The sequence below is a fragment of the Talpa europaea genome (genome assembly GCF_964194135.1).
Source record: "Talpa europaea genome assembly, chromosome: 13".
Classification (NCBI taxonomy): domain Eukaryota; kingdom Metazoa; phylum Chordata; class Mammalia; order Eulipotyphla; family Talpidae; genus Talpa; species Talpa europaea.
The window spans coordinates 19,082,490-19,110,250 of record NC_140080.1 but is presented as its reverse complement, the minus strand read 5'-3'; the positions used below and the strand labels follow the sequence as shown (position 1 = coordinate 19,110,250).

The 27,761-nt window shown below is 40.8% G+C and overlaps 1 protein-coding gene across 1 annotated transcript; it reads right to left on the bottom strand.

Moving 5' to 3' along the window:
- Positions 1–27,761, bottom strand: LOC311183421 (zinc finger protein 474-like; the record flags this gene model as incomplete). The annotated part of the gene is made up of 3 exons (XM_084252776.1): positions 1–190; positions 2,935–3,115; positions 26,727–27,761. The coding sequence occupies 3 exons, from the start codon at positions 27,759–27,761 to the stop codon at positions 39–41; spliced, it is 1,368 nt and encodes a 455-aa protein (XP_084108902.1). The 3' UTR covers positions 1–38.

The window sequence follows — 27,761 nt, the reverse complement described above, 5'->3', positions numbered from 1 at the left end:
ACTTAATTCCTGTAATGCTGCTGTAGGGAGAAAGGGCTTTACTTGGCGACTTTTGGTTTACAGGATCGTTGGTGAACAATCAGTCTGTCTGGCAGGAAGGTACGCCCACAATTATTACAGGGAACCAGCTGGCTCTGGGCACTTGTCCAAGCAGCTTCATTTAAGGCTTCAAGATCATAGAACCCTTTAGCTAGAAAGTTAAAAAGAAAAGGAACAAAAAAGAAAGAAAAGGAAAAGAAAATGGTAAAAATGGATCCACTTTCATTCTAGAGAACTATATTCCCATATACTTTCTATGGAAAATATTTTCAGGAAATACCTGTTGACTGAGGCTTTTAAACAAATCCTATTTCTTTTGCCAAGAAAAGAAAAAAAAGTACAGCTCACTCTTTCAAGGGTTGAGCAAAGTTAGCTATGAAACAGAGGTTTTTCACTCCATGAATTTTAAAAAGGGGAAGACATTGTTTTATATGCTATGATATGCATTCTTCACTAATTATTAACATCTTTGCTTACACATTATTATCTTGCAAATATAACTTTTGGCCTTCTTTCAGTTGACTCTAAATATAAGCTTACAAAGGAAAAGAACATGTATTTGTATTTTCCTCTCTGTAATCCTTCAGTGGAATGTTCCTAGAGGCCAAAACTGACAGTTGAGAGTGAATTTAAGATGAATTATATCCTAAAAATGTACCATTTCTTTATGACCCTACACTTGCAGCAAACTTAAGTAATTAAAGTGAAGAATGCAAACAGAATAGTTAATCTGATGAAAAAAAGTGTCCTTAAACAAACAACAAAGACAGCTGAGCGATGTATAATCTTCACTGGCAGAGCATAGGAAAAAAGGCATCTGGCTTTATTTTAGAGAAACAGTGTGGGATTTAGCTTTAATAAACCTTATTTAAATAGAATGACTTGAGTACATTAAATTGACTATGTCTTAGAATCACTCAAAATAGGTCCTCCAAATTTTTCCAGGCACTCAAAAATATATTACATAGTTTTGATCATTTTCACAGCATATATTTCTTCCTTAAAACCCAGGCAATTCTCATATGACTTCTGTGTATGGGTCACACAACTATAGAAAAACTTAAGATTCATTTACATGCCTACTTTTAGTGTTCTTTTTTTTTTTTCTTTTTCCCCCTCCATGGGAAATTAAACTCCAGAACAACCTAGTATTTCTCCTTTGGCTAAAACAAGTATCGTATTCTATGCAGGTTATGAATATGTATTTTGAGCCCTTTTAAAACTGTAGAAAAAAGAAGGGCACTAACTTTCTCCTTACTCATATCAGTTTTAATGTGGATTCAAAAACTTCACAGCATTCGCTGATTCTCATTGAAGATGATCAGTCATATTTCTCAAGGTTCTTGCCTACAGCTTTGACTTAGGATCTGGAGGAAGGGCTATTTGAGCTCTCTGACTCCGGTAAATCCATGGGATGGAAACAGGAATGGGATTTTCTGCTTACAGAGTAAGGACAGCTTCATAGCGTAGCCTCCAGGAAGAAAATTGCAGGGAAAACAGTCATAGGACCTGCCTTTTCCATGTGTAGTTAATAACAATAGTGAATCCACCAGGGTTTTCAAACCACTTAGTTCTCTCATCTCTTCTAGACTTCTCATAATTTTGCGCAAGCAGACAAAGTAATAAAAATAGTAAGTTAAGGAAGCACATTTTGGAGACCAAATAAGAGCTGTTAGGAAGAGAGTTTCAATGAGGTAAACACTCTCCTTGTGGGCATATCTCAATTATAATAGCTGCATATTTTTGTCTGAAGCGCTTTTCCTCTGTATGCTGATGCTGCCTCTTGCAAGCACTGTGAATAGTTGCTTTTAGCAGCATCTTGAACTTTATCATGCAAATCTCTTGAGGGCTGTCAGAAAACTCTGGCTCGCATTTCCAACAAGAGTGCTTTGGACCAAATGACCTCGAAGGTACCTCATGTGCTACAAATCTATGGTTACTTGAGGAGGATGGATAAATTGAGTGACCATCCTCTTAAAACCAACAATGGTTTTCTTTTGAAGCGGAAGCAGGGGATTACCTGAGGAAAGGACAATGCAGAAATGTGAGCAAGTTTGAGCTCACACAGTCAAACTCTTCTTCAATCTATTTTATTCTTTTACCTAAATGAATGAGCATAAGACTCTCTAAGGAGGCCATATTTGGCAGTTTATGGAGTCCCAGATTCATCTGGCTTGCAGTATTTTACAAGATATTAAATACAGAATGAAATAAAAAGGAACCGTTCATACAGATGTCTAGATTTCCAGTTTATTTTTTAGTGAAAGACATAGCCGCACAAGGCTGACTTACTTACTGATGCCCTCACATGAAACACGGGGGCCACCTGTCTCACATAGACAGAGCTGGCGCTTCAGACTCACCAGAGTTCTCACCTTCCTTGTTTCACATGTGGACCAATTAATTCAATTTTGTAATCTGGCTATTTGACCCCAAAAGCATTTGTGGGTCATGGATGACAATAGATTTTGTTGTGTATTCATGACCACAAATGTAGCAAACAATTGTTGGTATGCTTGTGTTACAAACACAAACATTCATATTTGAAAATATATTTCCAGATGCACACAAAGGTTTTTTTAAGCTTTGTGTGTTTTTAACTATTATGCTTGATATATAGGAAGATAACTTTGGGGAACCATAGTAAATTCTAGACAGGTCCCTCTGCCTGTACTGTTTTTGCCAAGACATGGACTCTTTCCATCTCAGCGTCTGAAGACAACACTCTCGGCAGGAGTTCCATAAATTTTTCCTGTGACTGTAGCCGTAACAGTACAGGTTGTGGATTTCAGTTGCTTGAACACGTAAGAAAAGAATACCCCTACTCTTGTTAGTGTAGAGAAGTCTCCCCTTATATAACCAAGAACTTTTTTTTTTTTTTTTCCTAAAACTTACCAGTGATGGTCCTGATTTGTGGTTTTTTTGGTTCTGGTCTCCTTAGCTCTTTAGGCAACAAGTTGTTTTCATTATGCCATTTTTTCAGGCATTGTGGCTCATGGATGCCAATAGATTTTGTTCCATATTCACGACCACAAATGTAGCAAACAATTGTTGGTGGACGCCTTATCATGGTTGGCTGTGAGTAATACAAACTATGTATTAGATAAAGCTCAGGCTTGGAGGTGATATTTTAAAATTATAATATATTCCAGTTAGCTAGAAAACCAAAATGATTTAAAAAAAATTCCAACCATCTGATGAATTTTAACCTTTCCTGAATTCAAATCCTTTTATTAGGATTTGTTCCCGGGAGCAGCGATTCTTAAGGACAACGTGAAACACTCATCACATTTCCATATTCTCCTTCTGTGCAGGATACAGAAAGTTATAAGAAATGTAGTTCCCTGCCGAACAATGAGAACAGACCAGGTAGCCTGTAGAATCATAAATTTTGAGCCCATTGGAGATACAAAGCTGAAAAATAAACAAGAGAACTAAAAGGACTAGCTGCTTAAGCTTGAGGGTGGACCAGTGAACCGAGGGACACCTTCTACATTCAAACTCTATGCCTGCCACAGAGAAAGGAGCAGGCCAGCCGACAGTGGGCCCTCTGGGTGCAGACTGCAGGGCTGGTCCACATTAAATCTCCCACCCATCTGCTCTGACACCTGCTAATTGCAGAGGGGATAGTCTAATTTTGGGAAGAGGCTGGCACATTTAGAAAACCCCCCTCCAATTCAAGAAGCTGCTTGAATGTGGGGATAGGGCTGGAGATTCGGGCTTTACCCTGAGGACCAGATATGAGCAGTCTATGACTGAAGGAGGCATGGGAGCACTAAGGGGCCTCTCTCTGTGTTGCAGACATGTAGGGGACACACGCATCCCCAAATGCAGCGTGAGAACTAGACAAGGTCTTACCCAGAGTACAAGGCAGGAGCTGTTTATCACTGGGGAGGGGGGTGTAAAACCTGTCATGCATTCAACATAAGCACAGACAGGCTCACATCTTGTAAACTACAGCAGTGACACAACCATTCCTACTCACAGCCTAATGGCTGAAGAGGCACACCCATTTCTGACAGGAGTGTAATTAACCTCAGAATCTACTGTTCTACACAAAATGTCCAGCATGCAAAATTACAAAGCACACTAACACACACACACACACACAGACACCACACATGGCAAAAAGGACCATCACCTTCAGATACTATCTTAAATATAACCAGACTAAGATATGTCCTAGATATTAGATTCTCAAGGATTTAAAATTATTTTTTAATAATTATTTTAATACGTAAAATGAAATAAAATATAAAACAAGAGATCTGGAATTCATCTGTGATAGAAAGCTGTTGAGCAGGGGAATAACTGATAATTGTGCTTCAAGCAAGTGAGTCTGCACTGTCAAAGAGCAGGACAGTATATCTATGAACGTGTGTGCATTTGGTCCAGGGGAATAAGGAATCCAGGGATCCAACACCAATACTTCCTTGTAGGTCACAGGAAGATGGCAATGTCATAGACAGAAAGCAGGAAATCAGGAAAGACGGGCTGGGGCAGGAGGGAAAGATGGGATTCTGTTCTGCTTTGGTGCTGGAACTCGAATGTGAATCAATCAAGCCAAAAAGGAAAAGGAAGCCTGCAATTCAGTATCAGAGCTTTAGAGCTATTCACACATTCAAAAATTCAAAAACAGAACTATTAAGAAAACGCACAGAGGAAAATTCCTGGGAGAATATCTACATGAAAGAAACTGGGCAATGGAAAACGTAGTCAGAAAAGACAGAAAAAGGTGGGAATTTGCAGTTAGGGAGAGAGGGCAGATGGCACTCCATTCAGAGTGCTGCCAACACCTGGTTTCCAGAAAGGTGGTGTCATCAATTCTGTCAAATGCTGCAAGTATATGAGTGGGTGGGTGAGAAATGCCATGCGATTTGGTTACAGGTTAAAGACATACCAGTGACTTGTGAGAGTTAGTTCTGGTGGAGTGGGAAGGATAAACACTACATTGTTAGTAGTTCATGATCAGCAGAAGAGGGATATCATTTTAAAACATTCACAGAGGGGCCTCCCTGGTGGCTCAAGGGGTTGGGATTCAGTATTGTGAGGCTGTCTGCAGCTTCTGTGGCGCAAGTTTGATCCCTGGCCAGGGACTTGGCCCACGTGGCATGGCAGGCTTCTCCTGGCTCGCCCACTGCTCCCCTCAGCAGTGTGTTTCAGTAGATCTGCCTGTTCTGTTCCCCACTCTGTCTCTGGTGTATCCTCTCACCCACCACATCTCTGGCCTATGTCCCAGCTCTTGTATGCATAAATAAATAAATCTTAAGGGCCTCCCCTGGTGGCGCAGTGGTTGAGCACTGGTCTGCAAAGCTGCCCGCAGCCTCTGCAGTGCTGGTTCGATGCCCGGCCGCTGGCAAGGGTCCCACATGGTGTGACAGACCTCTCCGGCCACACCCACTGCTCCCCTCAGCAGTGTATTTCATCAGTCTACCTGTTCTGTTCCCCGCTCTTGCTCTGGTGAATTCTCTCACCCTCCCATGCTTCTGAATATACCCAGTGCTTGTATAAATAAATAAATCTTTAAAAAATAAAAATAAAATAAATCCTTAAAAAAAAAGTTCACAGAAAGGAAATTGGAGAGATAAGTAGAGAAGAAATATTCCATTTGCTATTTTGAGGTTAGAGTTGTGTACGTGTGAGAGGGGTGGGGGACTACGACTAAGAGGAAAGAGATAATGAATAGAACACGCTCTTAGAGAGACAGGAGGATATGGGACTAAGGCCTGAAGTGGAGAAGGTGGCCTTTGAGGAAAGGGAAGAGAGCAGAAACAGATGGAGTTAGACAAAGGCTGTTGGAGAGAGGTGAAGCTCACATAAGATGAATTTAGTTTTTTAAGTATGATGCAAAGTGATCCTCAGACAATAAAGAGATTTCAATGCTGGGAAATGGAATAAGGGAAAGTAGTGAGTTTAAGCACTGTGGGGAAGGTGATTGTGACTCAGCTGGGGAAGAATACTCACCCAATAATGGAAAAAATCCAATTAAGTTGAGCTGCAAGAATTTCAGTGGTATTCAATGACCTTTTTCAATATGTGTTTAAGTAGCACTGGGTGGCATGAAAAAAATATTTAGTGGATAGTATGGTCTCCTTTGGGGGATAGAAGGTGGTAAAATGTGTGTGTGTTTTAGAATCAGGCTGCTTTAACTAAGACTATTAGGATTTACACCTGCAGTAGAAAGAGCACAAAGCAGGATCCAAATCAGAAGAAAACACATTTATGATTTCTACTTACTGAAGCAGAAAAAAGATTCAGATTCAACTCAAGATTTGACCTGAGTAAATCCATCATTAATACAGACCAAGCAAAACGGACAAAGATGTTACTCCCTGGATGGTCCAGGTACCTTAAAAGCACATTATTTGACAACAAACCCTAGTAATCTGACTATAGATTACTACCAGAGGGTGAGGGGACATCTGGGGAGCAATGGGGGGTAGGGGTGCAGGACGACTTTGGGTGCCTTGTTGGTGGATGTGGAGTGGTAACATACATCTGAGAGTTGTGATCCTGTAAATCTGAATCATGTACAGTGTTGTAAACCAATGTTATATCAATTAAAAATATTTTCTAAGCTAGCATTTTTTGTTATTCTATAGTGAATCGTGCCTATTCCTTAAAACAACGAAATAGTTATTTATCCTTCCTGGATATTAAACATGTAGTAAGGTCTAACATCTGAAAAATGACTTTAAAAACAGTTTGGAGAAATTAAGACCTAAGAGAAAAGATACAGCATAAACAATAATTTTCAAAATATCCCAAAGTTCCTCACTGGTTTATTTACTTTTACAGGCTTATTTAATTTAAAGATTAATTAAATGCAGAGGTTTTTGGTTAAAAAATAAGATGTAATTCTTTTTACTCTGATAATAATACATTTATTTCAAAACATGGGAGGATGGAAAGTATTTAACCAAGTATACAAGCAAAATCAATGACGTGGACCATAAATGAAGACATTCATGTCACACTGTCAGAAAGTCTTCTTTAAAAAAATTAAAAGGAAACAAGCAGACACAGAGGGCAGAAGACATGCACAAAGTAACTTCAAGGGATGTGGGAGAAAATGAACAGCATAAAAAGGGTAAGATGTTCTGTATTTCCGGAGCTTGCCCCATGCTCTGTATTTGTGGTTGAACTGCAGTTGAACCTGCAACATAGATTTTGAACATCTTACTCCTAAGCCATGCTCTTGAGAAGTGCAAGCATCCCAGCCACAAGAGAAAAATGCATCCCTTATGGGTCTCAGCAGAGATAAGACAAGTTCTTTTATTTTTCATGAATTTCACAATTTGGGTCTGAAACTTCCAGAAAAAAGTGGACATCCTCCAACTTGTGGTTATTGCTACTACCCTAACTGCCAAGGATTTAATCTTCAGCCTCCTTCTCCAACATTTTCAAATGCAAGTGGAGATGGGAGGTGGAGACGAAGAACAAGAAGAGACCAGCACCCTGGCAGCTAGAGTGAAGGCCCCTTCTTGGCTGGCATGCCGATGTGACAGACAGAGCAGAACCAGGAAGGGACACTGGAAAGTTTGCCCAGGGGGTGCTGTCTACGTGGAGCCTTGCCAGGCAGGGCCAATCAGCTCCAGCAAAGTGTAATCAAAGGAAGCCAAAAGGGAAGTCGATAAGTCTAAAGTTTCTGCAGAGCAAAGGATGCAATCAACAGTTTTCCTGTCAACATTTCAGATATATCAGGGAAGCGGAATTACTTTGTTAGCATCAGGCTGAAAGACTAAGAACTTAATCCCTGAATCTACATAAATGCTATTTCAGGTGGGTGCTGTTTTATGGGGGGCACTGGTGCCTCTACCCATAAAGTTGATCAACGTTCATCACAATTTGGCTTTTGTTCTGTCACTTCCCTGAGAAAGTCTGTTTAGGCTGGACGGAGAGGCATTTGAACACATTAGGGAAAGCATTCGTGTGTGTGTGTGTGTGTGTGTGTGTGTGTTTTATGCGCATTCACTAATTTTCATATGTTTTTAATCATTTTGTTGGCCACAAATGGAATTATAGTTTTATTTTCCACGCAGTCCTTTTCTTAAATCTTTTTGTTAATATCTTTGCACTGTCAGGAACACCTCATGTTCCACCTGTTAGGTGAGGACTGTGTCGTGCAAAGGGAAAAGCATTTAACAACTAGTTTCCTAACCAGTGGAGCTGACCTGTTATCATTTCGGTTAGGTTGACCATTTAAAATAAATAGCTGCGACGACATCAGGAAAGCAAGGACCAAGAAAAAAGGGTGGTTTGGCGGAGAAACTTGAGAGAGACTGATGGAAGACATGGTTCCAGAAACCGAGACTAGGTTCCAGAAACTGAGACTAGGTTTCCTACTTCAGAAAGTGTCATGTGGCTTTCAGGACCCCCCTGGCTGCACAGGCTGAAAGGGAACTACAGTCAACGACACAACTCAGTCACTATGGGAGGCTATAGGAGGAAGTGTAACAATTGATCAAAGGGAAAAATATTTCTAACATGAACTATTATTGCATGAATCTGAATGAAAGAGATTGAAAACAAAAATGGGAGTCATCACTAGCAGTTTTACAGAAGATGAGAAATATTCTAACACTTGGTCATTTCTGAGATATCAACCCGCAAATAAATACTTGTTTATTTCCTATTTTTAAAATTGAGGTAACATTGGTGTACAACGCTGTACATGATTGAGGGGAACAGGTTCACACTTCCTCAGATGTATGTCACTGCCCCACACCCACTATCAAAGTCTTCCTCAGTGTCCTCCCCTATTCTCCACTGGGCTCCCCACCCTGCTGTTCCCACCCTACTTCCTCATCCCTTTTCCACTAGCCTCCTTTCTGCAGTCATATTTCTAGTGTTTGTTTTGGTTTAGTTTTGTCAGTCCCTGTGTTTTGTTTCTCTATATCCCACATGAGTGACACCATCCAACCACAATAAATCCTAAGCAATAGTAGCAAGAAAGTATAGTTGTATGAGTTAGGAGAGTTACACATATAGCAGGGGAGTTAGGAAAATATGATCCAAGGATACAGCTTTTTGGAGATTTTTTTATGAAATAGAAATTAGTAAGTAATATTTATGGGGCAATAGGTCCCCTTGAAAATCTAATGACAGTTATGGTGATCTCCCCAGAAAAATGGAATGTGGATATGATTTCAACTGGAATTTAGGTTTTCCTAAAATCCATTCATCAACCCCAGGAAGTGAGCTATTAGTTATTTAGCTAGAGCCAAACTTTTTCTTCAGATAGGTACTCCATTGTGTAAGAAGCCATTTGGCACTATTTAAATGCCCCAGAGTGTAAGCATGCAAGAAATTACAAAATATGCCACCTCTAGCTGCTGGGTTATCTTAAGTTCTGTTTGGACTAGAACAGCTTCTGGGATACCTGTTACTTGATTAGGTATTAAATAGTTCTTTCCTTGCTCTCTAAAGTGCCCCTGTTTACTCAAGGAATTTTGTAGTCATTCCACCTCTGTTCCCCTTTGGAAACTTCAATTAATAAAATAGAAGCCATCAAGGAATGAAACAATAACAAGGAATGAAATAATAGCAGCAAACAAAAAGCTCTAAATTATTGGAGCTGTGGCTGAAAGACAGGCAAAGAATTGATTTAAATATAGACCTAAATCAAAATGACTACAGAAAATATTGTTAGAAAGAAAATATAAAAAGTATAACTCGACAAACTAAAATACTTGATCAAACATTGGCGGGACAGGGGAGGGAAGAGCAGAAGGGACTATGGTGACGGATCACAGGTGAGGTGGTGGTTGGAGATTTATGGGGACTACACCTGAGAGGAGAAATAAAATATTGTACAAAAATTAACAATGTAAGCAAATAAAAAAGTTCAATCAAAAACCATTAATTTAGGGCCTCTCTGGTGGCACAGGTGGGTTAAGCGCAGCACTGTGAAGCTGTCGCAGCCTCTGCAGTGTGGGTTCGATCCTGGCCGGCTGCAGAGATACCCACATGGCATGGCAGACCTCTCCTGTCTTGCCCACTGCTTCCCTCAGCAGTGCATTTCAGTCAGTTTTCCTGTTCTGTTCCCCACTGTGTCTCTGGTGAATCCTCTCACCCTCCCGCACATCTGGCCTGTACCCCGGTTCTTCTATGTATAAATAAATCTTTAAAAAAATTAAAACATTAATTAAAAAAATAAAGCAATACTGGTTACCCTAAAAAAAAATGGCAGGCAAAGGAGAGGTACAAATATGTTAATGGTACTAAATTCCCAAACTTTCAATAAAAATAGTTTATTAAAACTTTATAAAATTAGAATACGGAGTAAAAAGTTTTTTTCCCAATTCCTTTAACCATTTATTTTTGTTTTCAACCTCATTGGGTTCTTTTAAAAACCAATATTCCCAGCCTTCCCAGTGGTGCAGCAGATTGGGTACAGTGCTGTGAAGCTGTACACAGCCTCTTCAGTGCTGGTTCAATTCCCAGTTGGCCAGGGAGATACCCACATGGCACAGCAGACCTCTCCTGTCTCGCCTCAGCAGTGTACTTTGGTCCCTCTGCCTGTTCTGCTCCCTTCTCTGTCTCTGGTGAATTCTCTCACCCTTCCATGCCTCTGGTTTATTTATAAATAATAAACCTTTTTTTGAAAAAAGAAAAATATTAAAATAAATAAATAAAAATAAATAAATAAAAACCAATGTTCCTTTAGTGAAAACATATTTTTCAGAAGTTCAGCAATATCATCAGTTTCACTTTGGTTTCTTTTTGTCAAATTCAAGTAAAATTAAATACAATATCTCTATTAGTGATAATTTGAGTATGATTATTTCATTTTTGAAAAATCTGTATGTCTATTGATTTGTATATGCATTTGTACAGAGAGCGATATCTAAAATGTTCTTCATGAAGGTCAAACTATGGAGAAGTTGGGGTAATTTTTATTCTAAATTTTACTTTCCTAATAACATGAATTATTTAGAATTAAAATTCTAAAAAGTGTATTTTTGTAATAATAGCCAAATAGTAGAAGAGAGTATCAATTCCAGAGTCAAAATGTAAGCAGGGGTAAGGTAATAACATCAGTGCTAAAAGGAAAAATCAAGTGGAGCCCAAATTAAATCCCTTAAATAACTGACAAAAACTGTTATTCAAGGTTTTGTATATAATAAAGCTTAGCATTGTAATCAATTAGTAGTAACTGGAGTCAGAATTCTATTATTAGGAAATAATACAGCTTTGCATAGCATAAAATAAAAGCACAATGTAAAATTAAAATAAGATTTTAAGTTACATTAATAATGCTGCTCCATTTTGTTGTTTATAATTAAATACCCATGAGTTAAACGCATATATAATGCAACTTAGTTGAAGTTCTATAATTGTGCTCCTTTACTTTAAAAGCAGTAACAAAGGCCTGGACAAATAATCTGATGACAGGATTTAGCTTGAATCTGTTTCTGCAATAAGATAATTTAATATAGCTCTCCAGATATTTTAATTTTGTTCAGGCTTATTTTCCTGATTTGGATATTTTAGCAAAAAGATGAATTCACAAATAAGCAACTGGGGCTGTACAATATTAGCCATCTTGAATCCAAAAGTAGCATTCAGAGAGGTAGTTTGGGGATAAATGAACTGAAACACCCCTGGGTCTTGAGTTGCCCATTGTGGCTAGACTGACAAATCACCTTTTAATTTTCAACATCCCAACTGACCCCATCCCCTTGCACTTGACTTTATTTTTTGCAAACTTGGCCTGTCTGATATGGTATCAGAAATTTCTAATTAAATTGGAAGGCATAATTGATAAGTGCCATGATGGGGAGCCTGAAGTAGGAAGAAAGGGAAGAGTTTTGACTGGAAGCCTGTGAAGTGGGTGATATTTGAAGTGGTTTTGTTGAATGAATGCAACTATACTGATGAGGGGTGAATGCATTCCAGCAAGTTGTCAAACATCTTGGCCTTTTCAGCAACTGTTAAATGGTATTGTAGTATGTCAACACAGAAGCTTTAAAATCCACAGCCAATGACTAATTAGAGGACTCTATTCTCTACACTACTGTAACATGAACGGACACATCTGGAGAATTCTTAGTCAGAGGTAAGTGCCTTGCTAAGAACTCCCCACCTTTCCACCTTGGTTGTGACCCCCAGATTCATCCTCCTGCCATTGCAATCTAAATAGGTCAGGGGGGAAGTGACAATACCAACAGTAAGAAGTTTCTATACCAAGAGATTTGCATCAGCCAAGTTCAGGCATTAAGCTGCTAAGGGAGTCACAAAGAATGGACAATGGAACTAAGGATCATCATCAGTGTGCTAAGACATGGGTGCCAGGGTGGGTACTTAACACCGCTGAGACAGAAACCTATCCACGAAAGAGCCCGATGGGGCAAATATGTAATGTCCGTGTCTAGTGCACTTTGATGCTTCCACATTGGAGAAATATAAATTGGGTTTGCCATCACTGAAGTAGATAGAACTCTTCAGTGGTAATAAAAGCACTAAAGCAACTGGAATTATACATGAAACGGCTAACAAAGTGGAATACAACCATCCATTGGGCGATTATTCAGCAGGGAAAAAAAAAAAAAAAAAGACTGTTGTTTGCACCAACATAGAGAATCACTATACTGACAGATGCCAGACACGGAAGTGTACATAGTCCTTGATTTACAGCAAATTCTATTTAATGTGCAGTGGTTAGAAATTCAATCAGGGGTTGCCTGAAGGTGGAAAGAAGGGTAGACTATAAAGGATCTTTGGGGGGCCTTCCTGGTGGCACAAGGGATTAAGCACAGCACTGTGAAGTTATCCTCAGCCTCTGCAGCACGAGTTCTATACCCGAACCGGGAGCTGCCTATATGGCACAGCAGAACTCTCCTGTCTCACCCGCTGCTCCCCTCAGCAGTGTGTTTCAGTTGATCTGCCTGTTCTGCTCCCCACTCTGTCTCTGGTGAATCCTCTCACCCCCCGCACTTCTGGCCTATACCCCAGTTCTTGTCTGCACAAATAAATAAATCTTAAAAAAAATCTTTGGGGATGATGAAAATGGTCTGCATCCTGATAACAGTGTAGATTGTGAAACGTTCCAAATTCATTGAATTGCACGTGTTAAATTGAGTCAGTTTATTATTTTATATTATTCCTCAGTTAAATTGATATAAAAACACTCATGCAGACCTAGTTTATGGAAATACGTTGGCACTGTCATGCAAGCCATCCCATCAGTTCAAAGTAGAACACACCGACCAATGAAGTTCCAACATCCAATAATGCATTTGAGACTAACATTTGCCAAGCACTAGAGAATATTTAAAAAATTTAGATTGCAAGCCCTTTGTCTCCCAAGAAATTCTCCAGTTGAAGAAAGGAAAAGAAAATACTACAGAAGAAAACTGAAAAAAAAAAAAAAGAACTAGAGAAAATTAGAAAATTTATTATTGTGTTTGTTGGGACATTTTTGCCAGACAAAGTATACTAGGAAGTGATTCCTTTCATGCACAACATCAGCCAGATAATTCTCAGTCCCAGAGCATCAGGGACTAAGTTGTGCAGCAAAGATGGAGAGCAGAGAAGCAGGACCTTCTCTCTGTGCCGTGAGCATGGCTTCTGGTCTGTTTAAATCTAATTGATACTATTAGACTTTCTCATCTTCCAGTAAGAGGAACTTCAAGTTACCTTACTGAGTGAGAGGCGTGCATATGCACATACACAAAATTCATATAAAGTCAGTGAATCACTGTCTTAGTTTTGCTTCAGCAGTAACCTTTGCCTCACACTATTCAGTCCTTTACATATTCCTCAGCTTTGCTCCTGACCTCCCTCCAGCCTACCATGATCATCTTCAGGCTCATTTTCCCCCCAACCCCCAAGAAGAAAGAGGATGAAGAACTTTGACTCTAGAAGGTCAAAAGTATGATGACACCTTTCTGCCTGCAGTGAACAGATGTAGCCTGCTGAGTTCACACATTAGAAAGCAGTAGTTTGCTAAATTTATTTGCTGTCATAGAAGCAGTTGGCTATTCTTTTTGAGGAGCTATTTTTGTGGGACTGTGCCAAAGCAGCCATATCAAAATGTAAAAGACATCTTTTTTATTACCAAATATGTATGCAAATGGAATGCCTGACTCTTTTCCCCCAAGTAATATGTTTTGCACATTCCTTGGAAACAAAAAATCGAAAAGTTTAATGGTCTATTTACTTATTTTTGGGTTGCAACCTCACATGCCTATGGCCTGTGTTCATCTGGGAACATTCATTAATTTAAGAACTAAAGAGAAATCTTGGAATTCAGAGGTGAGACAGAGATCTGAAAGGGACAGTCACCATTGGCCTGAACCACTAGCTTTGAGTAAATTAGAAAAAAAGTGGCTTTAGATTAAGATACTGTCCAGCCATGTGGTTGTGATCATGAATGTGCAATGATACATGTCACAAGATGGAAAACAATGGTGGCAATGGAGACATACATGACAGTCCTCACCCTGTCTCCTGTCTCAGCATGTGCCCTAGAGCCAGCCCAAGTGTTGATGCACTTTATTCCTCAGATGCAGCATGGCTGGTAATGAATACAGAATGGCCAGTCTTGTCAACAGCTGAGCTTAATCAGATATTTTTATCTTCACCAAAGCCAATAAAACCCTGGAGTCTAAATATTGATAGTGAAGTAGCATTGTGAGGAACAGCCACCAGGAGAACACAGTCAACATGTATTCTGGAGACTAGTGCTCACTGCATGGAAGGGCATGTGGATGAAAGGACTCTCTCAGGAGGTAATTTCACTGTAGGTCAATGCTGTTGCTTAGGAGGCGCTTCCTGATGATGGACAATGAGCCAGGCATTGTGCTAGGTACACGGCCAAGAACTGACCTTAGCTATGGAACTGACCACCCTCAACTCATCACCTTTACTTGGGGAATATTTTTCATGTTGTCCTAAACTCTCCTTGGGGGCAACCAGTCAAGCTGACAGATCTCCATTTGGCATACACAACATCTGTCCTACCTGAAATCAGGCTAGTTCTGAAAACCGTTCTCCAGATGCGGACTTCCTAGGATCATCCACTACTGTGGCCCTATAAAATTTAGAAGGTTTGGCTTCCGGATGTGGCGATGATGACTCAAGGATGGCCTCATTGTCCGGGAGGCTCCCCCAGATGATTCAAGGGTGGTTGGCCAGTGAAGATGAGCTACCCCAAGCTCAGGCATGAAGGGAATGTGCCTGCTTCCTGCCTACAACTAGGCGGATCTCTTTGGCATTCACAGATGTCTCCTCATGACCCAGGCTGTCTCCTTATCATTACAGCCCTCATCTAGGCTATGCTTTAGAACTGTTTACCATCTGATTCATACTCTGGCTCTCGGATTGTAAACTGAAGGACTGAAGGCCATTTCAGGTAGCGGACAGGGGCGTTTACTTATCAAAACAATGTTCTTAAAAGTTAAAAATATGGGGCCTCCTTGGTGGTGCAAGGAGTTAAGCACAGCACTATGAAGCTGCCCACAGCCTCTGCAGCACTGAGTTCAATCCCTGGCTGGCCAGGGTGCAACCTGTCTGCAGGCCAGTCTGCCTGCCTGTTCTGTTCCTTATTCTGTCTCTGGCGAATCCTCTCACCCCCTGTACCTCTGGCCTGTACCCCAGTTCTTGTGTGCATAAATAAAAAAATCTTTTTTAAAAAAAAGTTAAAAATATGATTATCGTACTCTTCCAGGGGGTGGGACCTACTCTCAGAATACCACAGACACCACTACTCCTTATAGCCACCCAGTCTGAAAGCATTTCAGATTGTGACTCTGAACAATCAATTTTCCCACTCCCTCCCCCTTTTTTCTCCCCAGTAAAAGGTATTTGCCTTACAGCTCATCTCTGAAAAATCAGGTAAACTTGTGTCTGTTTGAATTAATATGCCAATGATTAAAAAAGGTTGTTACCTACCTAAGGAATTTTGGCATTTTATCTGGAATCTCCTATAGAGTTAATGTTGTGAATCAAAGCACTGAATCTCTGAAATTTAAAAAGTTTACAGGGAGTAGGGGAAGTATTTTAGAAATAAAGTGTGCAGTGATATATTAGAGATTGTCACACTGAAAATTCCCTGCTCTGTTTGGCTTGAAGAATTAAAGCAATTACAACAGAATTTGACAGGAGGCTTGAAGCCTATCCTTAGGCAAAAGAAGCTCTGACAGTAAGGGATGAGCCCGGTGTCCGAGATTACATGCTCACAAACCAAGAGAAATCCTCAAGTCATTTCTTGCAGGAGGATTTTCTGTCTCCCCCCACTCCTAGATGGATCCCAGGGTGTGAAAATAGGGCCTCTTTTACTAGGGTCTGAGGAAATTGTTATGTGATTGTGTAGCTGTTCAGCCGCTTGACTAAGTGTCCTTACATCAGCAAACATCCCTCCTCCTTCCACATGACAAAACTAAACATAAAGAATCTGGGCCTTTAACTGCTGTTTTAGATTTTCCACACTCCTGATCCCTTCCATTAGGCCAAATAATTGAGATGTCTGTGGTAAGTGCACAGGGCATATCATAGAATCCAGAAAGTTTGGATGTGGAATAAGAGAGTGAGTTTTTCTTCCACTGACTTGAGGAAAGAAGAGCAGAACCTCTTTTAGAATATTCTTGTAGATATCCCCACACTGAAAATGTTAGAACAAGAAGCAGCTAACATTTACTAAGTACCATAGCCCGTATTAAGTAGGTCACATGATTTGTCTTAATAGATCAAGAGTCATCCTCTGAGCCAGAGTCAATGTTCCAATTTTAAAAAGCAGGAAACTGAGGCACAGCATGGTTCTAAGTGGTGAAGTTGGTTTTCACTCAGATAGATACTGGGTCTTCAGATGCTGCCTTTCATTGCACTGCCACTGTGAGGTGGAGCAGAAGCTCACAGGTGAGGATTCCTCAGGCACCCTTCCTGGCAGCATTCTCCCAATTCTACCTCTTGCAGTGGGAAAACTGAAGCTAGGGGAAGTGATTTGCTCAACAGTAAGCGATTTCATTGTGTGACTCTAAGCTGATTCTGGGCCTAATTCCAGCTGTTTCCAGTGACTCAGGTAAGTCATTCGCGGTCAGCAGATTATCATGCTCTGCTGTGTGTGTCCAGAATCAGACTTCAGGTTAGATTTGAGAGAAACCAACAGATATCCTACTTCTGCTCTCTTGGCTACTCTAAAAGTTCATGCCTTTGGATTGAGCACTGCCTTTTTCCCATAGTCTCTTTCAAAATGCAAATAGTCTTGTAAGAGATTTTTCTATGGAGTTTATCAGATTCTCCCAGCTCTCTCCTGACAATATCAATGGTTCACAGGGGCAGAGAGGGTGCAAAAAGTGCTGAAAGGAAAGATCAAAATTTGTCACCCAAGACTCCTTTTTCCCAGTGAGAATTTTGCCTGTGGCCATTGAAAACACAATCACAACCAACTTCACTGAGACTGAATGTGTATAATTAAGTTTCCATTCCCCCAGGCTTGCAGACAAAGTATAAATAGCATTTTAATATATAGGAGTAACTTCATACTTTAATTTCAAACCTCAACAATTGCAGAGTTGGATAGTCTAGAAACTGTTATTTCCCATTTACTTGTGGTGTTTTCAAACAATCTTACCCAAATGTCACATCTGGAAGGATCGTTGTTTGAACCTAAATTGTTTTTGGAAATGACTGGATGCCACGTAAAGGAATTTTCCAATCCATCCTGTCTATTGGCCAAGTATTAGAGGGTCTGGTATACTTAAGAGTTGGAGTTTGATGTTGTTTCTTTTCACAAGAAAGACTTGGCCATTCATTATGAAATGTTAATATTAAAGTATATCTTCATGTATCTTATTTTAAAAAGAACTGAGTATTCTGAATATATAATTGGCATTTTAGTTATTTAATTACTCAACCTAAGATACAATGTTGAAAGACATAGGTTAAAGAACAAATTCCAAGTTAGAGTCTCTCTTTCTGAAAGGAACATGGTTCTTTTAGCTGAAGATTTCTATTTTTTTTTTCACATTGAGATAAAATGCCATTTTTTTCTGATCCCTTAGCAGGATATTGGTAGGAAGGTGAGGTTTTTGACAAATTTTTTTTTTTGAGAAATACTTATAAAAACAACCTTCTTTGAGGAAAATGACCAAGGGCTGCCCCAGGTCTAACCTGGGTCTGATGACTTCTGGTCTGATGACATCTGGTCACAGGATAAAATGAAGCAACAAAGGAACAATGGGAGGTAAGAGAGAAAATAATAAAACCCACAAATTGAGGCTGCCATTCAGTTTTTCCACCTTCTATCAGTAGAGAGGGGAAAAAATGGAAACACAGACACCCTCTGACCTGGAACTTGGAAGTTGGGCGATTTCCAATGTTTGATTTGTCCACAACTTATATGCCAATAGGTTCCCACCTCAGGGGGAAAACCCAAGAAAGAAGTTTTACAATCAAAAAAAGAAGGGGGCCTCCCTGGCGATACACAGGTTAAAGATAACTCTATCAAGATATCTGCAGCCTCTGCAGCATGAGTTCAATCCCTGGCCGGCCAGGGAGCTGATCCACACGGCGCAGCAGACCTCTCCTGTCTCGCCCTCTGCTGTGCTGCTCTCCACTCTCTCTGGTAAATCTTCTCACCACACTTCTGGCTTACACCATAGTTCTTATACGCGTAAAAAAAATTTTTTTTTTTTAAAAGGAAATCACCTTGAACAGGCCAGAAAAAATTCTAACCTCAGGAAACAGTTGTTTTTATTTTTCTTATCAGGTCTTAACCTGGATTCCTTCCTGTCTTCACTCTCAACACTCTGTCTCTGGTGTCCCAAACATTAGGCCTATACCACCTGTTTTCACTGTATCTGCTTAAATAAGGTGACCTGGGCTTAAACAACAAGCTGCCTGGACACAATGAAGACAGGATCATGATATCAGAGCTGGTGTTTGGAGCAGAAACACTGGCTATTCACTAAGTTTCTAGATTCATTAAGTAAGCCCTTCTTCACTTTCTAGAACATGTCTGTATTATGTACAATATTATGTACCTCATAGAGCTAAACATTTGAAAGAGATAATAGACATAAGAAGGTGAATTACATCTATTCATAAGACTGAACTTGTCTCACATTTAGCAGAGAGACTTTTTTCACACAAAAAATCACCTCCATTCAATAAAGATTCTTTTAAAATTGCAGTACATTGTGTTTGGCAGAGTTCTAAGAATTTTGGAAAAGATTTTTCTTATTGACCTTGGAATTTGGATTTCTAGGACTTATGTATATCCACTCAGCATATTACACAGGATTTACCAAGCATCCATGACAAGAAAATGGAGCTAGAATCAGGAGATAAAGGTGACACAGAGCAGCCAGTTTATGAACACATGTGAAAACAATTCAGAAAGAAATTTTTTGAGAGCATGACATGTTATAGTTTTGTGCATCTTAGGCCTAAATAATATTTCAACTGATAACAGGGGCTCCTCTCCAGAGCTTCCATGAGTATTTTCCTTTTTCAGAGAAACAGAAAGTCACACACTGGGATCCAATGCACTAACCACCTGTTTTGTCTGTTCTTGGGGCTCTGGGGCAGATAGCTGTAATTATTAGTCTTTCTCTCCATGGATATGTGATTATATAAATTATCATTTGAGTCTGAGTTTTATAAAATAATTATATTGGACTATAATTAATAAGGTAAGTATTAATTTTCAACTGTTTACATTAGGAAGCTCCTTATTAATTTCAATGGTGATGCTGTTAATCTAAAAATTGTAACTCCCCCACCTTCAACAACCATATAATCCACACACATGCAACACACACACACACACACACAGATTCTTGGGGTTGGCTTCTAGAGCCAACAGCATAAGAGATCTGATCATGTTACCTCACAGTTGTACTTTTACACCAGAGAGCTGTGGGATCCTAGAATGCTGCCTGGATATGCAGGCATGGTTGGCACCAAGAAAAGGTGAGCAAGGCCAAGAGGAGCGGACTTTAGTAGGCCAGCTGTCAGCATCATCAGGGGCAGTTTGTGAGGCGGAGACTGGTTTTCATGACATCAGCAGAGCTGAAGAGGTGAGCTAGGGCCACAAAAGATGATTATAAGGGTAAGAACCCCCAGAAGGACTCATGAGGCAGTTTACTTACCTCCTCCATGAGTTCCTATTCATTCTTCTCTTTGGGAACCATTGAGGCAAATGGTTCTAGGAGGCTTTAGTCTTGATTTCAGGGATGCAGTTCAACTGAAGAGATAAGGAGACAAAAGACTGAATAGCCCTTCAAACCTGTTTTCTTCTTAACACTTGTCTCTTTGTCATCTGATAGGCTTGATAAGTTTGTCTGGTACTTAATTGAGAAAATATAAGATATAAGCTAACAGACTATAGCTCCTTCATCTTTCTACTATCATCACTTGCATTTCTACTATCACTTGCACTTCTTCTATCATCACTTGCACTTTCTACTATCATCACTTGTCATCACTTGCATTCAACTGCCCGAAACAGGGAGAAACCTCCTTATACAGAACAAGTGGGGATCCCATCTTTTAGGTTTGACATTTACCCTGATCACCTTTCCTGCTTTTTCAATCCTCTCTCCAGTGGATCATGATTCTAAGTCTTCATATATAGTCCAAAAGCTGCCATTATTATTATTTAAAGAAAATTCTCCACCCAAAGTCTATATTTCTAGCCCATCCTTTATTTCTCTTCTAGATACCACAGCCAAACTTCTCAAAACATATCCTATCCTCATCATCCAATACACTCTGCAATCCCACTGGTACACTGTATGTGTTCTTTTCCATATGACCAAACTAAATCCACATTGTCAAATCAAATAGGTATTTGATCTAACTCCACTTCTCAGCATTCCAGTCTTCCATACCCTTATTCTTGACATTTTCTTTGATCGAAACTTCCATGGCACCATACTCGCTAGATTTTTGTTTTTTCCAGTATTTCCAGGCACTCATTCGCCAGTTTCTCTTCCTCAAAATCCTAAATATTCCAGTGCCTCAGGGCTCAGCCCTGGATCTGTTTCTCTAACCATAACCATATACTCATTCTGATGACTTTAAATGTAAGTTAACACTGCAGAAACATAGATCCCAGCCCAGTCCAACCTCCAGTATTGCAGACTGGTCTATTCAGCCTGAATTTCCCACTTATATATAAGCGTTTTGAATTTGATATGTTCCCAGTGGAAATACTGATCTTAATCCCCAAAGCCTAAAGTTTCTTCCCACCTTAGAAAACAGGGAGTTCAATCCCCAGCCAGGGAGTTAACCCACATGGCGCAGCAGACCTCTCCTGTCTTGAACACTGCTCCCCTCAGCAGTGTATTTCAGTACATCTGAATGTTCTGCTCCCCACTCTGTCTCTAGTGAATCCTCTCACTCCCTGCATCTCTGGCCTGCACCCCAGCTCTTTTATGAATAAATAAATCTTTAAAAGATGGTCAACATGAAAAATAAAAAAAGAAAACAGTGCAATTAATACAGATGCCAAAGCTAGAAATCTGGGAGTCATGTCTGACCCTTCCTCCCCCACCCCCATCCCACACTATCACCACTTTCTGTCCATTACACCTTATCTCTATCTTTGCTACCAACACCCAAGACAAGTCATCATTAGCTCTCACCTGGATGCTACAATAACCAAACTAGTGATGTCCCTCTATGCCTGTAGGGAACTATGTTGTCTCCACAGTTTCATCTGTGTGCCTGCTCCTCCTTTATTAGGTTCTGATCACATGTACATGTTTCAGTCTCCTCCTCTGTGATTCCTTTCCCTCCATGTTAGCTTAAATCTTATATTTTCTCAATGATAAATCAGCCAAGATTATAAGTCTATCATCATATATGAGAGGTAGAAAGAAAAAGAGTTAATTTTAAGAATCTACTTAATCCTTTCTGTCCTCGAATCTTCAGTTAAATTGAGTCCCTGAAGTTAAGACTCAGATTCCTATGACTATTTGCCCTCATGATTCCCAAGCATGTTTTACTATTGGCTAATGCTTTCACACTTGCATGTCCCAGCAGAAATGTCCCTTCCCTCAATGGTTTTCTCAAGCCCAAATCCTGAATGCCACCTGTCTCCATATATCACAATTGAAAATTTTATTTCTTCCTTCAGACTAAAAACTATAAGACTATAAGAGATCAAGAACTATGTCTACCTTTTTTATGATTATATATTTAGTATTTGGTTTACTACCTAACACAAAATAATTACTGAATAAACAAACTTTTTTCCTGTTTCCTCTAATAACATGGCCAGCCTGGCAGGGTAGTCATACTCTTTTTGTATATCTTTCTCTCTTTTTTTTTTTTAGAGATTTATTTATTTATTTATACAAGCACTGGGTACAGTCAGAAGCACGGGAGGGTGAGAGGATTCACCAGAGCCAGAGCGGGGAACAGAGCAGACAGACTGACGAAATACACTGCTGAGGGGAGCAGTGGGTGCGACAGGAGAGGTCTACGCGCCATGTGGGACCTCTGCCCGGCGGCTGGGGATTGGACTGGTGCTGCAGAGGCTGCAGGCAGCTTCGCAGCCCAGTGCCCAACCACTGCGCCACCAGGAGAGGCCCCATTTTTGGTATGTCTCTTAATGACATGATAAAACACAGGTCTTTGGAACTAGAAGACCTCTCTCTGACATCTGCTATTAAACCCACTGTGTCATGCTGGACAAGTTACTCAACCTCTCTCTACCTGGAAAGTGTAGAAAATATGTGTTTAGTAATATTATGATTAAAATGACATCATATATACGAAGTGCTTATCATAAAGATCTCAATGAAAGTGAGTTGTCATTCTTTCATGCCTCTTAATAAACAAATAATTCTTACATTACACACACACATGCACACACGCATCCAATCTGCCCTTCTGAGTCTTTGAGACCAACACATTGATAGTTTTGCCTTCAGAAAATGAGACACTTAGCTATAAAACAGCATCTGTGGCATCATAGAAATATATTACTGTAGCCCTAATTAACTGGAGTTTGTATTCTGTGGGGACTTTCACAAATACATACTTGAAGGGAAAACAAAAAGAAAGACAATCTTTTTGATAATGTAGAAGACATTACTTTAAAAGAAAACAGCAGATGGCAGCACCAGATGCTAGAGATGTGTCTGATGGGATTTGAGCTCAAACCTGAGCTTCCAGGAAGCCAGAGGTACCTTTTAAACTACATTCGGAGCAATAAAAATTTACAGAAAGAAGTTTCCCTTTATAAAAATATAATGTCTGTTTTGTAATACAGTACAGGATATTTGGAACACTTTTCTACACGCTACAAACAAAATCCAAAGAAAATAACCCAAAGCATTATCTAACTAATAAAAGGTAATTAGACTAAGACTTTACTTTGGCTTGTAGTTGTGCTTAATTAATAGCTAATGTGTGTTCCACTTAGTTTCAAAGGGTCTAAAGGCAAAGAATAATATTCGACCAACTTTTAGAAAAGGATTGTTTTTTTCCCCAAATATTAAAAGGCATCTTAACATGTATTCACTCATATTAAAATAATGAGAAACAAGGACGCCTATTATTGTATTCCTTGGCATCACTTAGGAAATTATTAAAGTAGACATCGGAGGATCTCATTAAGTTGAGGTAGTATTACATTTAAAATGATAAATCTATAGTTTTCCATCATATGCATCAAAATGTTATCTTAAATTAATGCCACTTTTAAAATCTTGCTAAATTGGAAACTGGTTATTCCAGCTTCTCTTCCCTGACAGGAAGGATAGGGATGGTGATGCTAGTAAGAGACCATGTTACGGGAAAGCAACAACCCCAGGAGAGTCCTACCTTTTCATTTAGCATCCACACTGAGGGTTTATTCTTTTATATACTGCTTAGTGTGCTGGACAAGGCTGCCATGAGATCAGGTGAGAACTAAGCCTTGCATTCTCGATGAGGTGCGGTGAGGCAATTCAAGCCCATCCAGAGGTTGGAGGGCAAAGCGATGCGGAAGCAAATGCCCACCAAGGTCTTGGAGGAGGACTTGTCTCAGCGGCATTTGTTTGTGTTTAGTTTTGGTCAAAGAGCAGCAGGAGCATCTGTGTCATAGGGAATGGAGCCAACCTCTGTTGAGGAACATTCCAAGCGGTGGGTAATTCACTCTGCCAGTGTAACAGTCCGTTGTTGCCCCACCGGAGTGAATTGTCTTCCAAGTACTACGATCATTATTCTGAAAATACGTTTCTACCTGAAGTCACTACAAGATTGAGTCCCTTGAGAATATCGGGCAAGACCGCTGATGCTAATCTACAGTCAGATCAAGGATTCTAGAGGGAAATATCTCTAATTGACAGGAGAAAAAAATGAAGCAAACATCTGAATTGTGAAAAGAATGCATGTGTCAGTTAGCAGAAAATTGGCCGTCACAGGCAGATGAAATTCTGAAATCTAATAATGCATAGGGCAGTACTCTTTATGGAAAATGGATGATTCCCAACACTATCTAAATGCTAAATGATACAAAGAATTAAAAACAACAATAGGCAGGATCAAATCACAACCCAAAGAGGAAAAAATACAGTACCCAGGAGGTGATTTCTGCCGAAAGCACTGTGGACTGTTAAATGTCTTTTCTAAGGAATGAATAAAGTCCATTGCTTCAAACGATCTTATGCCTGTCTGAAGCCTAGGAGTTTTCCTGATTTTAATTCACCCAAGCTTGCCTTCAATCTGGCAGCTAAAGGGACCCCATGTTGGATGACTTTTCTATGCCCCCCACGAAAGCCTGTGTGGTCCCCAAATGGGCCAGCACACATCTGACGGCACACATCTGCCAGTTTCTCACTGACATACTCCTTTTCAGGTCTGGAAGCAGGGCCCCGGCTGTGCTGACACAGTCATGCCTCTAGATGCCCTTGTTCGGAAAGTCACCCCCTACACTAATCTAAACACAGGAGTCATCGAAGGGCCATTGCTGGCTGCTCCTTCTGACACTCTCCCCTCCAGACGGCTGGGTGAGTCAGGAGGTGTCTTCTTGGGAAGCTGGAGGACCAGGCCCGCCTCTTCTAGGAGTCGTGACTGAGCAGGAACACGCTGTGCTCAGCCTGTTGGCTCGACTCTTGGGAGCACAAAGTATGTGTTACAACAACAAGCACAAGAATTCCAACCACACTCTTCCCTATCTGGAGATCTGTAATGAGAACATTTAAAGTAAATGCATACAGTCAGGAAGCAGGGCTGTAAGTCAGAACACTAACGGGGTTTCTGCTTTGTGGCCCTGAGACACTGATTCTTTTGCTCTTTGAATCCAGACCCCACACATTTTGGAAGAAAAGCAAGAGCCAGAAGATGGGAAAAACAGATCATGTTTATGAGACCAGTCTGCAGCCATGCCACACTTAAGAGTTTGGGTTTTCATTCGGCAAAGAAACTAACTGTTCTTTCTTCAAGGCTCATTGGAAAACTTGCCCAGCATCTGTTAGTCTGACTCTTCGGCTTTAGGATCATTGTCTTGGAATCTTCTAAACCAGTAAGTCCATAATCATTTCATTTTAAACACAGAAATTAGGAAAAATACTAACATTTGTCAAAACAATGCAATAAAAATAAGAAAGAAAAATTAGATTAAAATTAAGGATGCTGTCCCCTAATGCCCTCCCCCAAGTCCCTGTGGCTTATTATTATTATTATTATTTTTTTTTTAATGCTATCTTGGGTAACCTTAGGTTTCCTAAGACAGTCCATTTAAAGAATCCTGCAGGTGGGTTATTTCAAGTCATAAGTCAGAGAAAAGATTTTGACCGGTTCCTATTTCCGTGATCTGACATCTGCACAGTGTGACGGTGATGGCAGGTTAACGTGTTTGTGTTAATGGCAGGAGAGAGCGCAAGGACCATTGTTGTCTTGCAGTTAGCCAACCGCGTAAGCACCCTTCCCCAGTCCTTGCTGGTGCGGAAACTTCAGGTAAAGCCCCAACAAGACCTCACCACACATGCTGGGGGTACCTGTAGTGATGCTTATGTAGAAGTGCTCGAGAGGGGCTGGGTATCTGGTGTTAAACCCAAGCAAGGTAGAGAGTGGCAGCGGGAAGTGAGCATTTGCCAGAACCATGAACACACAGTCAGTTGCTTGAATGTTCACGCTGGGGTTAATTCCCCGCTCACTCCAATCACGTAAGTGTTAACAGAAAGCATGCTGTTAGTGCAGAGCATGTCTATTTCTGCAAGTGCTCCAGTGTTTAATTATTGTTAAAGTCATTTGGGGTTTTTGACATAGATTCTATTTTAGTAAGATAAATTCGGCTTCACCCAGCATTGCCAAGAATGAATTCCTAAGGTAGATGACTAAAATAAACCCATAATAAATATTGGCTGTTGGAATGGGAATTATATCTCTGTAATGTAGACACAGCATTAATGACTCATTTCCAAATAATGGTCTCTCCCAAGGATTACTGGTGTGAGAGATCAGGGAACCAAGAATTCCATCTCTCTATTAGGCAGCAGAATGGAAGAGGACTCTAAATCCAGCCGGCAAGGGTGTTCTTAAGTCCACTTTGTCGGGAGACACGCAGCCCCTGGTGTCTGACAGAGGGTCGGGGTGGGCAGGCTGCAGTGAGGTGGACATAGGCATTGAAAGAAACCAAACCATTGTAGGGGCTGAGGAGACCGCCTCTGGGACACTTTCTCTTGTTCCCTTGAAGATAGAATCGTACCTGCAGGTCCACCCATGGCATCTCATGTGGCATGAATTACCTTATCACTCACAGCCCTTTTGTCCGATTTCCTCTGCTGTTTGGAATCAGTGGATTCTGTGGGGGCACCTATATTCCCTAAGGTCAAATTCTGAACTTGTGGCCCACTCGATTGAGCTTTGCAGCTTCTCTGGTGTACCAGAAGGCGGTCGGGGGCAAAGGTCCGGCCACAATTTGGGCAGGGCACCAGCTGAGCTTGACTTGGCCACTCTTGGTTGGACTGTCCAGCTGGAAGGGGCTGGGGCTTCTGTGGGAGGGGCCGGCGGAGCTCTCGGGGGAGCCGATCGTTTTCGATTTTCCATTTCTCCAGGCATTTGGGCTCATGAATGGGAAGGGACAAGGTGCCAAATTCCCTACCACAAATGTAGCAGACGAGAGTCCTTGGTCGGGCCGGGATGCCACTAGCAGCTTTCTTGAGACCAGTAAAATCATCAGGACTGTTGGGGTGCGGGGCTCTGGGGCCCTCACCCTTTGGCTTACAACTTCTCTGATGGACAAGCAGGCGATCTGGCAAGAATGTGCGGCCACAGCGGTCACAGGGCAGCAGCTGAGCCTGGGAACTCTGGAACGCAGCCTCATTTGCTGCTTGGAGGTTGTAGGACCCGCTGCCGCTGAGAGGCTGTGGTTTGGAGGGTTCTGGCCTCCTCAGGTGCTTGGGTAACTTGCTGTTCTCAATGCGCCACTTTTCCAAGCACTGTGGCTCATGAATGGCCAGCGAGAGGGACCCAAATTCCCGGCCACAGATATAGCAGATACGGAATCCAGGCCTGCGGGATGGGATCACAGGGGGGCTGGGCTGGCTTGCAGACATCTTCCTCCTACTGGGACGTCTTGAGAGGGTCACTGTTCCGGGTCTGTTTTTCTGAGGGGTTGTTTTTATTTGTTCAGCAGAACTGACACACTCTGCTTCTGGCACAAGGCTGGAAAGGGAGTCGCTGGCTACAGCTGCTTGGTTGATAAGGAAGGTGGGCTCTTTAGAATGGTGGAAAGACTGTTGCAATTTGTTGGAAACCCTCTTTGCCTTGATTCTTTCCAT